The 14,711-nt window shown below is 49.6% G+C and overlaps 1 protein-coding gene across 3 annotated transcripts in view; it reads right to left on the minus strand.

The window, feature by feature from the left end:
- UBR2 (ubiquitin protein ligase E3 component n-recognin 2) overlaps positions 1–14,711 on the minus strand; it is a 2,523,611-nt gene that overhangs the window by 2,302,508 nt on the left and 206,392 nt on the right. For all 3 annotated transcript variants that reach the window (XM_069608499.1, XM_069608498.1, XM_069608497.1), the window contains exon 5: positions 8,281–8,411. In XM_069608499.1, the coding sequence (XP_069464600.1) occupies positions 8,281–8,411 (131 nt within the window). The remainder of the gene's footprint in view (positions 1–8,280; positions 8,412–14,711) is intronic.

The following is a 14,711-nucleotide window of genomic DNA, read 5'->3' on the forward strand; positions in this document are numbered from 1 at the left end:
TCGCCAATGAAGAATAGTCCCACGCAGCTTCCAGTGAGATAAAATAACCTTATTACAGGTCATTAAGTACAGACCCCCAGCTCAACCTTAGACCTGGCTGGCTAGTGCAAACAGTAATAGAAGCAACATTAAGATTAAATATTCTCTGGCCACAGGCAGGCTATGACACCCTGCTCAGAACTAGATTACACTGACATTCCACATAGAACTATACTACATCATACACAATGAACACCCTCCTCTCTATGAATAGCAAGCATGGCCATAACTATCTACATACAGTGAGACAACTTCATAACAGTGTCGTGAGCATGGGAAGATTTAAACACCATGAAACATCCATGAAGGTTAGTATGTGTCATCCTTTGTGAGTGTCTGCCTCCTTTGTTTAACTATATAGTAGCTTCCCGGACGGTATATTATATCAACGGCATTCAATAATTCCACTTCAGTTAGTAATGTGTCATAACAGTAGGATTTTAATCGTACTGCCCTTTTATCAACACGTGTTTCAACCATTTGGTCTTTATCAAGATAGGGTTTTAAACTTACATAAATGAAGCCCATCTCCACAGACCTCATTTATCAGGAATGTTCCCTTTAATTGCTGTTGGCTGATATCCTCATTTCATCCTCGAGTTGCTCCAGTTTTACTGCAGGTCAAACCCCAACCGTGTCTCGCGTGTCCCAATTTCGGCGACAGGAATGTAGAACTTGATATTGCCCTGGCATATTTCAATGGTAGGCAAGTGCATCGTTTCTGGCCAAGGAATCCCATTATAATCTATGACCCCTCTACTTTAGAGTTCCAGAACAAATATTAGAACAGAAAGACGTACTGCTGATTTCCGGTCACTAATAATAAATAATTCCTTATGAGCCAATCCCACTACATCAGTAGTGGCATCCCTTAGCACATAGAAACCCTGTTCTAGCTCTTGATCATTGGAATGACATGCATTACTTACCGTAAAAGCATTTCTGATGATTGTATCTGCTTAGATTCACATGCTGTGCATACAGTCCAACATCCAGTGGTCACCGCAGAGAATTGCATCTTGTCTTTTGAGAATCGAAAGGGGACATTGACATGGGCGTGCCTGTACCACTATCCCTAAAGTGACGTGTAGTGTACCCAAAATCCCTCACGCGTCGAGGTCCCTCCGTATTTTTTCTGTCATGAGGGAGCCTATGACTATCGTGAGCGAGTACAGAAAAGAGAGAAAGTAGTAAGACATCTATGTTCCTTCCATCCGAGCGGGAGGAAGGGTGGGCGCATGTGAATCTAAGCAGATACAATCATCAGGAATGCTTTTACGTTAAGTAATGCATGTCTTCTGATGCTTGTTAATCTGCTTAGAATCACATGCTATGCATAGACTAGCGAGCAGTACCCGAGTTGGAGGTGGGATGTGAGAAGGAACAGTAGTGAAAAGATGTCTTAGTACTGCTTGTCCCAACTGAGAGTCAGACCTAGAATGAGTGTCTAGGCAATAGTGTTTTGTAAAGGTGTGTACAGAACTCCAGGTTGCCGCTTTGCAAATGGACTCATGGGGAACATTTGCAATGAATGCTATGGAAGCCCCAGTGCCTCGGTAGAATGCACTCTAGGCTTGAAGGGCAGTTCTCTCTTAGCAAGAGAGAAACAGAGTGTGATGCATTTGACAATCCACCTAGAGATAGTAGATTTGAAGACAGGGTCTGCCTCTCTACCTGCTGCCATTGAAATGAAAAACGGATTTGTTTTTCTTAGTGTCGACTTCTTTCCATGTAAAACAGGACTTCTCTGCGTACATCACCATGGAATGAAATGTTATTCGAAGGAAGAGCAGAAAGGCATTCCCCCTTTGAAGCACAAATTCATGAGAATAGGAAACAAAGTTGTGGGATACCAATGGGAAAGGAGATTTCGAGCACTACTGCCCACACCTATGAACGGTCATCCCATTTGAATTTTAAGTCCACGTATAACCAAACACAAATACATTCCTGAAATTCAGACTCAAGAGTGGTGCCGTGGTCATGTAATTACGGGGCAACCTGGGGTTGGAATGAGGTAAGGGGGGGGGGGGGGGGGACCATGTTTGGAACATCCTGTGATTTGGGAAAGGAGTAGCAGAGGTGATGCCAATACATTTAGTACAAGGTCAGGGTGCAGCTTGTGAGCACCATGGCGTCTGGGTTAATGAGGATGCCTATTATCTTATCAAGGGAGAGTTGAACTCGCCAGTTTACTTTGATCGAGTCTGGAACGGAGGGGTGCACATAACAATGTTCTCAATTTATTAACAGATTATTAAGGACCAGCCACCAATCATGTACCCGAATTTGACAGTGACGATGTAGGGGACCATGTTTTTTTCAGGAATGGGCTTAGATATGGCCAATCAGTCCAGGACTATGGGCAGGGATTTGCATGTTCTATAGGTGGTAGCCAATGAAGGTGGTAATATTATGCATACTATTGTTTATCTGCATTTTTTCCACTATAAAAGCTGTAAAATCTTGAGATAAGACGCAGTCCATGTCAGTTCGGTTCTATGGCACTGTGAAAGATCTTTTTGCATGTAATAAACCTTGTTTTCCTTTGCAAAGAGGTGCAGTGATTATTCTGCCTCCTGGGTTGTTTTTACCTTTAGTTTTTTTGGGTTACTTTCCCTTCACATATTAAGCGAGCTGTTGGTTTCTGGTGGCATATTTAAAACGAATATTTCAAAATCATCAATGGCCGAACAGCCTACTACGGAGCACCATAAAAGGCTTTTGAACTTGCTGCCCATTATGGCATCATCAATCATGTTAACACATCTTCAATCCCAAAGTACCTACCTAAATGAATGGTGAAACCACTAATATCCTGTACACTACAGGGGCACAATGTATGCCTGTACCACTGTGACAAAATGCAAACATTATTCAAGAGGCCACGTGACAAGTACAGATTGATTACTATGGTTAGCAGTAGGAAGAGAATATTGTGCCACACCAAAACTCTGCACAAGTTCACCTGCCAGGGCCCTGCATAGAGCCTCAACATTAATGCAAACCTCCTTGCAAGAACAGAAGTCAAGGAAGATTCAAGGCCATATACCCATTTTTGGCTAAGAAAATGTCAGCAGTATTCACACCTGAACATATACCCCTGGGGCAAGTGAAGGAGCTGATATACTCAGTTTCCTGTCCGTACATTTTAGGATTAATAACAGCTTAAATTCCATGCAGACAGTTGGCCCTCCAACGAAGAAAGGCTATCCAGGTGCAAAATATAGACATACCAAACATATCCATATGCAGGCTTGGGTAGTGGTTGTTTCCATGTAACAGAATGGAAGATGTCATCACATTTGTATGCTTTCAGCATGCAGCCTCATGACAAATCCTTATGCAACCTCTGAAGCCAGTTCCAACCCAAACCACACCACACCACACACTACGGTGAGGGGAAGGGAGAGAGACAGAAACAAGAAGAGGTACAACGCAACATCAAACATATGGGGTGTAAAACGAAAAATCAATGAAGTAATATTGGGGTGCGTGGGATGAGGAGAAATAGGGCAAATGACAGACGGCCTAAAAACAGCAAGACTGGGGCGAAGGAAAAAGGAAAAGGCGGCTCACAACCATGGAAAGGAAATGAGGGTCCAAGACAAGAGAAACAGACCAGGACAAAAGGACTATGACAACAGAGAAGGCCCAAGACTAAGATCTACAAAAAAGGACATTGATGAAAAAAAAAGGATATGATATATGATGTGGCATTTATAGCGCACCTGTACACAAGTGTTTCTAGGTGCCACAAGACAAGGAAGGGGAAACAAAGGACAAAATAACGATCTTGCTAGGCCATGCGTCATTCAGATAGCGCAAGTTCGGGAAAGAGGGAAGGGGAGAAATGCCAGGAGGGAGGCGGAGGGGGAAGTGCAGTTAACTCACAAGTGCAGCCAGAGGTTGGCTCATAAGTGCAGAGAGAAGTGACTGTAGGGTTGCAGATACAGACCCTTAAGTGCTGGGGAGCCCTGAGGCAATGCAAGGGCCACTGAACATGCAGAAGCCGGGGCCTGAGTTCAGAGCGTGAACAGTGCGCCAATAAATCAGGTGCATCAGCAGGGTAGAGGAAGAGAGAAAGCTGAAGGAAGGTCTTGAGTTGCTTCTGGAACTGGAGGCGGTTCTACTCAAGTTTGAGAGAGGCAGGGAGAATGTTCCAGAGGGAGGCCCAGCCGAAGAGATAGATCTGCCCCAACTCTCTGCTTGGAGAAGTGTCTGACCCTCAGAGTTGAAGGTGGATGAGCAGAGAGCTCAAAAAGGAAGATGTTTTGGAAGAGAAGGTTGGAGGTAGAGCGGTCTCAGGCCCCAGAAAGCCTTCTGGACGATGCAGAGGGTCTTGAACTTGATCCTTGCAGCCACGGGGAGTCAGTGAAGAGTTTTCAGAGCTGGAGAGATACGATCCCTGGGCTTGAGGCCAAGGACAAATTTCACAGTCCTGTTCTGGATAAGTTGTAAAGGTCGAAGAGTGGAGGCAGGAAGATTTAGAAAGAGGCTGTTACAATAGTCCAGCCTAGAGAGGTGCAGAGCTCTGGAGATGGTGAGCTTCTGGGGGAAGTGAGAAAAGGCAGAATACCTCTGAGGAGGTGCAGCTCAACGTGTGACTTCTTAGAGATGTCAGATGTGAGGAGAGAAGGAGCGGTGGAGTCGAAGATGACCCCAAGGTTCTTAGCCTAACAGGAAGGAGCAGGAATAGGGTCCAGAGTGGGCGGCTAACGAGAGAGGAAAGGAGGGAGCGGTTGTCCCAATGAGGAGGATCTCAGTCTTACTGGCAATAAGGCAGAGATCATTGGCAGCACACCAGTCCTGAATTGTGGCCAGACAGTCTGGTATGGGAGAATAAGAAGAGGTGTATGAGAGGAGCCTGAAAGAGAGCAGAGTGTCATCCGCATAACATTGAAAATTGGAGCAGAAAGTAGTGATGCGGTGGGCAAGAGGTGCCAGGTAGTGGTTGAAGAGCCAGGGAGAGAGGTTAGACCCCTGGGGAACACCAAAAGTAGAGTGAGAGATAGAGAGGAAAAACCCCAGTTGGACCTGAGCAGGTTGGTTGGTGAGAAAGGAGATCAACCAGGCCAGGGCCTGATCGGTAATACCAAGGTTGTTGCGGAGGCGATTGAGCAGGACGGCATGGTTGACTGTGTCAAAAGCAGAGGATAGATTGAGGAGAATGAGGACAGATGAGAGATTAGAGTCAAGTTTGGAGAGCAAGTCTTCACGGGTGTTCAGGAGAGAGGTTTCCATGCTTCTGGCAGCTCTGAGGCCGGACTGGTGGTCATGAAGGATTAGGACATAGGACTACTATTAAGCAGAATGGGTAGGTAAGACTGATATGATGAGGTGATCAGTTTCTTCCTTGCTAAAAGCGTCCTCAATCAAAACCCTAAACGCCAGGATATCTTCACCTTTTGGGTTTTGGAGTCAGAGCTGGTGGTGGCAGAGAACAATCTTCGTTTTGGATCAGAGGCTTGATCGGTTCCACTGCACCATCCAAGCTAAATTTAAATCAAGACTAGTGGATAGAACCGTCCATCCAGGTGACTCAGACCTACTCATCCCATGTACATTAATCCTATTTGAGAATTGACTCCATGCTGGTTAGTCATGGACTCATGGTGTCAAACTATTGGCAAAGTCCCAGAAGCATGTGATCTATATTGCTGCCTCCATCACCTACAATTAAGGTTGGCCTATCACCTGGAGTCCAGAGGCTGTGGAGGATCTAAAGAATAAGTCTTCAGAGATCCAATGAACAAGAAGAAATTCAAAGTACCTTGTCTATAGCAGTTCCTGCTCCTGCCAGGTGGCTCCGGTCCGCTGACGCTGGTGTGCTCCACGTCTCCACAGCATCCTCTAAATTACACAAGCGGAAGTGTTTATTCACTCACTGCCTTGTTCCTCTCTTTCTGGTTTCTAGTGGTGCGAGCAGGGTTGTCGTTCCCCTCCCACTCACTGGGTTCAACGTTTCTTGGGCTCAGAGCCAACCACTTCATCCACGTGATCATGCCTTCCCTCTCGGCCGGCTCCATTCGGTCTTGCCACCTCCACACAGCCCTGTGCATCATTGGCCACATTTCTCTCCCTCGCGGGCTTCTCTGCCGGAGTCTCTTCATCTGGACCTCCTTCCAGGTCCTTCACCAGCTACAGCCGGCTCCGCTCAGCATCATAGCTCTGCATTCTTTTTTTTTTTTTACAACTTTATTTAACATTGCACACAGGTTAAGCACATACATTTGCGACATTCAACTCCAGTAAACATACAACATATACAGGTTAGTTTTGCGTTGTATTCGAGTCATCAAGGGCAGATAAAGCCGGCAGATAAAGCCGCCAAATATTGCCTGTACCGTGCCCATACATTTCTGGGTTTAGACGGGGCCCATCACTGAATCTATATACAGTTCTTCGGTATCGTTAGCCCACATCATGTCTCTGTTCCAGTCCTCTATTGTTGGCGGTTGTGCATTCTTCCACCTCATTAATATGACCCTTTTTGCTAACAATATGCTTAAATATGGCTCTGCATTCTTAATAATGCTGCTAAATCAAAGGCTTGCCTCTGCGCATTGTGTCTCTTCCACTCACTTAAGTCCTTTTATCCTTGGCATTAGATATTAAAAAGGGGTGTGTTTGATTGTTCAGCACCTTGAAAGATCAGCATTTCCTTGAACCAACTGTAGTGCATTTCAGTGCATTTCCTATGTCATTTGTAGTTCCACAACTGGCAGTCCACTGCTGGTATTCCCATGTATGTGGATAAGGTCTCAGAACAATAGGAGTTCCTTACTACAAGTAATTCTTTTGATTGTGACAAAAGAGATGCAACTATGCTGGCACACCGACTTCAGTCCCATGGTGAGAACTTTTCAACAATGATAAGAGCAAACAGCAAGGAAGCAGGAAGCTAAACCGTTACTGTTGAACAGTTTAGAGAATTCTTCAGGCCACTGTATGCTCTCAGCAACTGTGACACTGCAGACTATTAAATAGCTTGAGTATAAACCTGCATATGCTGTTAGATAGACAGGTGGAATAATGGGCCATAAGAAGCTGAAACCCAACAACAAACCATCATTTACAGGTTATTTTAATCTATTAAAGTGCCAAAAAACTTGGCAACCATTTCAATCGTTTTCACAGAAATAGTGAACTAAAACGAACAATGGGTGTAGCCCACATTACTGTTCCTAAACCAGGAAAACAACCTATGCTGTGCTGTTTACACAGAGAGAGCCATAGACCATACAGATGCTAAACTAAACCAGAGAATACTAGAGTACTAAGCAAGCAAAACCTTCTTACATAAGATGGCCTTGACAAATAAATCTTCATTCACTGCAGAAATATTTCTGATATCGGATGAATTCTTCACATGACCTTGTGGGTCCAGATCTCAATTTGGAGAAGGCATCTTGGCTGGGTGCTAGAGCTTCTTGAAGAGGGTGCTGAGAAAGTTTGGGGACACCATGGTGAAGAAGAGCCTAGTGAACTGCAAACCCCAACCAGGATAAGATCAGGATGAAAAGCTCACTCAGGCCTTCTGCCTCACAAGGCACAAAAGGCAGGCCTGTTCGTTGTCTCCACCCTTTTTTTGCACTGATATTCCAACAGTTTGTGGCAGCCATTCAGGAGAATACAGACATCCAGGGAATTCAAAAGGACAAATATATTCAGAAAAATGTTCTTAGCAGCCTGTCAAACCCATGCGCCTCCCTGCCAACAGTCCTAGAGGAAAGGAGCTCTAGAACAGCTTTGTCGGTCTAAAGTAAGCACTTCTAAGTCAGAACTATTAAACTCAAATCTTTCAGGGCAGGATATTTAAATTCTTCAAAGAAAATTTAGAAAAAGACTTGGTGAAGAAGAGTTCAGATAATACGATTCATCGCAACAAATACCAGCAGGTGTGGTAATTGATTACAAGCTTAATGTTGGACAGTGACATTTCTGGAAAAACATGCCACTGAGCACCTTCTGGTTGACAATTACAAAGTTCTAAAATACTAATGCAGCCAAGGTGTCAGACTTGCACATAATACAGAAGCCTGCTATGGAGTCTAATAGAGGGGTAGACGTGAGCATTAACAGTGAAACAATAAAAAAAGTTATTGCTGCTGATAGTTATAAATATGTTATAGAAATTGCACTTTAACAGTATGTGCACACAACCACTTTTTTTTATATCCATGAAAACATGCAAACCATTTTCAGCATTCATGGGGAACATGGTATAGTCCTACTTACATACACTCCAACCCTGGTGGCAATTCATTTTCTTTCTCCCATGTTAAAAGATCTACTGCATACTGAAACATGATGGCATAAATGTTGTAGGTCTTCGCAATCATATCTTCTGATAAATGCACAAGAGGATCCTGAAAACAGAACATTGTTCAAATAAGCACAAGTGTTAAATAACGAACCTCAAAAATACTTCACAAAGAAAGAACAGTACAAATATATGCTCCTTCTATACGTTCATACAGCTTATTCATGTGACAAACCTTCCACTGCAGTTATATCCTGTGAAATACTGAACGAAATGGATTAATCTAACATTAACCGACTCGCAGTACACTTCTTAATAAGACTCAATTTAACTACAGAGTGCCTGTATTAATCTTAATGTTGCAAATCCAAAACCTTTTCTTTAAAAGAAAATGTTTTTTTTAACAGACTGTCAGGCCGATTCATGGAATAATTAGCGCGGCTCAAGTGGGCAAAAACGTGCGAATCGCAGTGGAATAGCGAAAATCGCAGTGCAAGTGCGAAAATCGCACGAAAAGCAGCGCACGTCGATTCATGGAAGTCCGTGCGTGAGAAAACCAGCGGATGTGCGATAAAAAAGTGCGCGGCGCACGTTGGCGCACAGGCCATCTAACAGCGTGCGCCAGGTCACAGCGAAAATCGCACAGGCCACAGCGAAATTCGCACATAGCGCGGCGCACGCAACAAAAGTAGGCGGAACACCGGCGTAACACTCGGAATGGGGAACAACTTGCCAAAACGTGGGCGTCACGGGGGAAGTACAGGGCACAAGTGCGCGGAACGCCCACACGCTCGCCTACAACACGTATTCATGGAATAGAATAGGGCAAAAAAGCGCACGCTCAAACCAGCGCACAGGCACAAACACGACCGCCACAAGAAAGCAGGCGGTAGCGTCTCTGCGGCTGTAAGAAATGTGCGCCAAAAGGTGCGCCAACAAATAGTACCTATATACTGCCATGATGAATGTCCTATACTGTGGCCCTCCAGGACAAATGACGTGCAAAGGGGTACCCACAAACACGGACACCCGCTGACAAAAAATACGTGTGCGTGTATACCGGGGTGCGCGGGAAGTCTCACACGCGATTTGGCCGGGTACGTGGATTTCAGGGGTGCGTGGGAAGTTCCACACGCGATTTCAGCAGGGTATGTGTATTTCAGGGGTGCGCAGGAAGTTCCACACGCGATTGGCCCAGTGCGAGCAGGGTACGTGTATTTCAGGGGTGCGCGGGAATTTCCACACGCGATTTCAGCAGGGTGCGTGTATTTCAGGGGTGCGCGGGAAGTTCCACACGCAATTTCAGCAGGGTACGTGTATTTCAGGGGTGCGCGGGAAGTTCCACACACGATTTCATCAGGGTACGTGTATTTCAGGGGTGCGCGGGAAGTTCCACACGCGATTGGCCCAATGCGAGCAGGGTACGTGTATTTCAGGGGTGCGCGGGAATTTCCACATGCGATTTCAGCAGGGTACGTGTATTTCAGGGGTGCGCGGGAAGTTCCACACGCGATTGGCCCAGTGCGAGCAGGGTACGTGTATTTCAGGGGTGCGCGGGAATTTCCACACGCGATTTCAGCAGGGTACGTGTATATCAGGGGTGCGCGGGAAGTTCCACACGCGATTTCAGCAGGTTACGTGTATTTCAGGGGTGCACGGGAAGTTCCACACGCGATTTCAGCAGGGTACGTGTATTTCAGGGGTGCGCGGGAAGTTCCACACGTGAATTGGCCGTGTGGGCCCTCCCAGGTGTACGCTCCACAACCTCCACGGACCCTTCAGGCAGCCCACACCACGGGGGACTACCCTGCACCCATGCTCATGTCCCGCAGGCAGCCCATCCACCATGGGCATGCCCCCCAGCCAACCCACATGTCACCTTGCACTACTGATCAACAATGCATGTCTCCCACCACCCCCACCCCCCTGCCACCATGGGCAGCCTCCACCAGGCCCCCACTCATGTCTCCCACCACCCCCACCCCCCAGCAGTGCAGGGGCAGCCTCCACCAGGCCCCCACTCATGTCTCCCACCACCCCCACCCCCCAGCAGTGCAGGGGCAGCCTCCACCAGGCCCCCACTCATGTCTCCCACCACCCCCACCCCCCAGCATCCAGGGTCACCCTCCACCAGGCCCCCACTCATGTCTACCCCCACCCCCCAGCATCCAGGGTCACCCTCCACCAGGCCCCCACTCATGTCTACCACCACCCCCACCCCCCAGCAGTGCAGGGTCACCCCCCAGCAGTGCAGGGTCACCCTCCACCAGGCCCCCACTCATGTCTCCCACCACCCCCACCCCCCAGCAGTGCAGGGGCAGCCTCCACCAGGCCCCCACTCAGGTCTACCACCACCCCCACCCCCCAGCATCCAGGGTCACCCTCCACCAGGCCCCCACTCATGTCTACCACCACCCCCACCCCCCAGCATCCAGGGTCACCCTCCCCAGGCCCCCACTCATGTGTCCCACCACCCCCCATGGGCAGCCCCCACCAGGTCCTCACAATCCCCAATCATGTGCGTAATGGACAGCCTCCACAGCCAAAAAGCCCTACCAAGTAACCCATTCACCCACATGGAAATGGAAATCACATGTTACACCCCCAATGATCATTAAGCTAATGAACCCATGTCCGTCACACACAATGGTTGCAATTTAATGGGAAAACACACAACATGACATGCATGAAACCAATGCGATGATACCACACAGTGAAGTATGGAAACAAAATTGTATAGAAAAAAATAAAGAATGCTAAAGAAAGAAAACAAACTACAATGTGAATGAGAAAAAAAAAGCTTCATGTCCGTATAAAAACACAAAACTGCAAATCAGAATCCAAAAAATATTTGCCCAAAGTCAAAAGTTAAAAAATCTCCATGCAATAAAGAACTATGTAAAAAACTACCAAGGGTCCATGAGCCCAACTGAACAAAGGAAACCTACTAAAAAACCTACCTAAAAATCAACTATATACAAAAAGTGGAGCAGTGTCCGTCGACTCCAAATCATAATAAGAAAGAAAGGAAACCTAAAACTAAAGAACTATATACAAAGGCGGCGGGCTAGTCCAGCGGCTCACCCGGGCCAGGGCATCATCGAACTCCTGTTCGATGTCCCGGAGGCGGTCCAGTTCCATGGCCCCGAGGGTCCGCAGGGACGACGCCGTGTCTTCCTCCAACCCCCTGCGGATTGCCTCGAGGCACTCGGCCCGCCTCAGGGCCCTCCGCATGGAGTTCTCCGCCCTGACCATTGTGAGCCGCGCCTCTTCCGCCCGCCGCCGCTCCGCACCTAAGGCGTGGCCCAACCGCTGCCACACGGAAGACACTCTCTGTCCTGGGTCCCCCTGCCCTCCGGCCGATGCCTGCCCCTCCGATGTCGAAAGCCCCGAGCCTTCATGTCTCCCACCATGTTGCTGCTGCTCTGCCTCTGCCCGTGCACTGCCTCCTGCTGCCTGCACATCCTCCGCCGGCTGGGGTGCAGTTGTTGATGTGGCCACCCCTGCTGGACCTCCGACTCCCGACTGTGGCAGGGATGCCTCCTCCACCAGCCTGGCCGCACCGTCAGAGGCAGCTCCACAGGGCACCCAGGTGACTGATGGGTGGGAAGATGGCACAGAGGACGATTGGCGCGTAGGGGGTCCAGTTGAGGAGGGGGTCGGAGCAAGCCCCATCAGATGGAGGAATCCGGCCTGGGTGACCTGTCCCAGCAGGCTGACGTGGTCAACGAGCCATTCGAGATGACGTGCAGTCTCTCCATGAAAAGACTGCAGGTCACCTCGCATGGCCCGTTGACGCAACGCCACACCAGCCAGGACAGGCTCAACCCGGACCTGGATGGCCACGTCCACAGGCAGAGGAAGGCCAGTTGACGTCAGCTCATCCCCTGCCTGAAAACGGGTCTGGACGTAGGCATCCCTGCTGGTGCAAGATGATGCAGGGACAGGATCGGGGACAGGATTGCACACAGGCACCTCCGCGGCCGCCTGTGCTGCCTCCTGTCCCTGGTCCTGCACTGCACCACTAGCACCAGTGGGATCCCCACCTCCAGACCCCGTCTCTGGTGCTTGCACGGCCCCCTCCTCCACCAAACCCCCCACCAACCTGGATGACTCCGTGCCATCTTCCCCTGTTGGGCCCTGTGGGGTCCCAGCTGCCCCTTCTGCTGCCGAGGAGTCCAACTGCAACCTCCGCCTCTTGGACCTCCTCCCGGCAGCTGCGGCCTGGGACGCGGCACCGGACTCCTCACTCCCCGACGAGATGACAACACGGGAGGGGAGCCGGGCCTTGCGTCTCCGGCTGGCGGTCGGATCCCCGCCGCTGTGCTCCACAGCACCTTCTCCGCCCTCTTCATCAGTTGACGCTGCAGACAGGGAGAAACAAAACACAGGCGTCAGGGCACTGTACAATGGACACATACACGCATGACAGTTGCACATGAGTGGCATTGACAAACCTCAGACATGTCATCACAATCCCCAACACACATGTCATTGCAACTCACACACATGAGCCATACCACAGCCATATCGCAACTGCCACCACCATCCCTACACATACAACAGCATCAGCAGCCAAAGGGGAGCCAGACATCACATGCAACACAGGAAGTGCACCACACATGTACACACAGCACCACACTTGCATGCATGTCTACACCTCTGCCAAGTGTTGCACTGTTCAGACGGGCATCCATGTCACATCTGCCAATCAGGCTTCCACATACCGCTGTCACATGCATCCATGTTGCATCACTGTTGCACCCTTGACAAATACACACACATGCACATGTACACAGTGCTCATACATGCAGCCGAAAACAACATACATGCCTGACATCACGGACATGTCTACTTACATACACATTTATCCAAACATGTGTGCACGCACAACTGCATTTGCCATGCAAGCCCACACACACAAGCACCATCCATGTCTCACACATTACAGCCCTCGCATGTGTCAGACCCACGGCCCTGTACACCCCCACCCATACTCGACCCCATACAAACAGATGTGCAACCGGCACAATGCCGAATAATCACCACACGCACTGCTCACAATCAGGATGCATGTACACTCACCGCTCGACTCCAGACGGGTCTGCTTTTCTAGGACCTGGACGTGGAGCGCTGGGGATATGCGTTCCAGGACCCCCATCTGTTCTTCCGACAAGTGGCCCCGGCGCCCCTTGGCATCCGCTGCCTTCAAGAGGCGCCGGGCCTTGTTCAGGGTCCTGGACCTGAAGTCCTCCCAGCGCTTCCTGACATGTTGTAAGTCCCGGACTGCCACCCCCTCCGCGTTGATGGCAGTCACGATGTCAGTCCAGATCCGAGTCCGTCCTTCCTTGTCGGCGCGGGAACTTCCGAAGAGGGCATCATACTGCCCCAGGACTTGCTCCACCAGGACACCAACTTCGGTGGCACTGAAGCTGGTGCCCCTCTGCCTCTCTGGCCGGGGGTTGTCAGTGGTCACAGATGGTGTTTGCCCCGACATGACAACCCCAGAGGCAGGAGTGGGTGGGCAACTGGGTCCTGGGGCTGGGCTGTGGAGCGATGGAATTCCAGTCGGGAGTCTTCGGTTCCAGCAGGGGTGGTCACAGCAACAGCACCCCTGGCTGATGTGCAGGCAGCAAATGGCAGTGCACGTGGGCAGCAGGCAGTCAGGCAGCAGCAGATGGCAGGTGGGAGCGTGCTCAGGGCTCTGGGGGGCAGTAGTTCGGCCTTCTGGGCAGGAGCGTGGTCTTCCGTGTGCTTACGCGTGGCCAGCTTGGTACGGAGTGATTTGGCACGTGAAAATCCTGCACGTCAGCATGAAAACCGAGGAAAGGCCCTTAGCGCGTAAGCGCGTCAGCACACATACGCGAATCTATTGGACCAAAGGCCCTCAGCGCGTAAGCGACGGGACCCGCACGGGTGTTTCCCACACAGCACGTGATGACAGAGCACACGTGGATAGACTGCACGTCAGAGTCTCATCGCGTGTAATTGGACAGCACGTCAGGGTGTCATCGCGTGTAATTGGACAAAAGTGCGCGTACACGCGATTGGCCTATGTACGTGTATATCAGGTGTGCGCGGACACTTACACACGCAAGTACGTCAGCGCACCTGTATCCCAGTGTGCGCGGGAATTTCCACACGCTATTGGACTGGGTACTGGATTTCAGGGGTGCGCGGGTCACACACTCGCCTACAACACGTGCAACGCATTAATTTGCGCGATAAAAAAATAACAAGCTCAGACCCAGGATGAACATACCGTTCCTAGCAGCAGTGGGCGTGGCCTACCAAAGGAGGAGGAGGATAGTCAGGGCCAGAATATTCACACCCAGAACCAGCCTTTTCGGGATGCCTGATGACCAGGTGCATGGGAGGTACAGGTTTCCACCACACATCATACTGG

This window comes from Ambystoma mexicanum, chromosome 4q (genome assembly GCF_040938575.1).
Source record: "Ambystoma mexicanum isolate Mex_15411 chromosome 4q, UKY_AmexF1_1, whole genome shotgun sequence".
Taxonomy (NCBI): Eukaryota; Metazoa; Chordata; class Amphibia; order Caudata; family Ambystomatidae; genus Ambystoma; species Ambystoma mexicanum.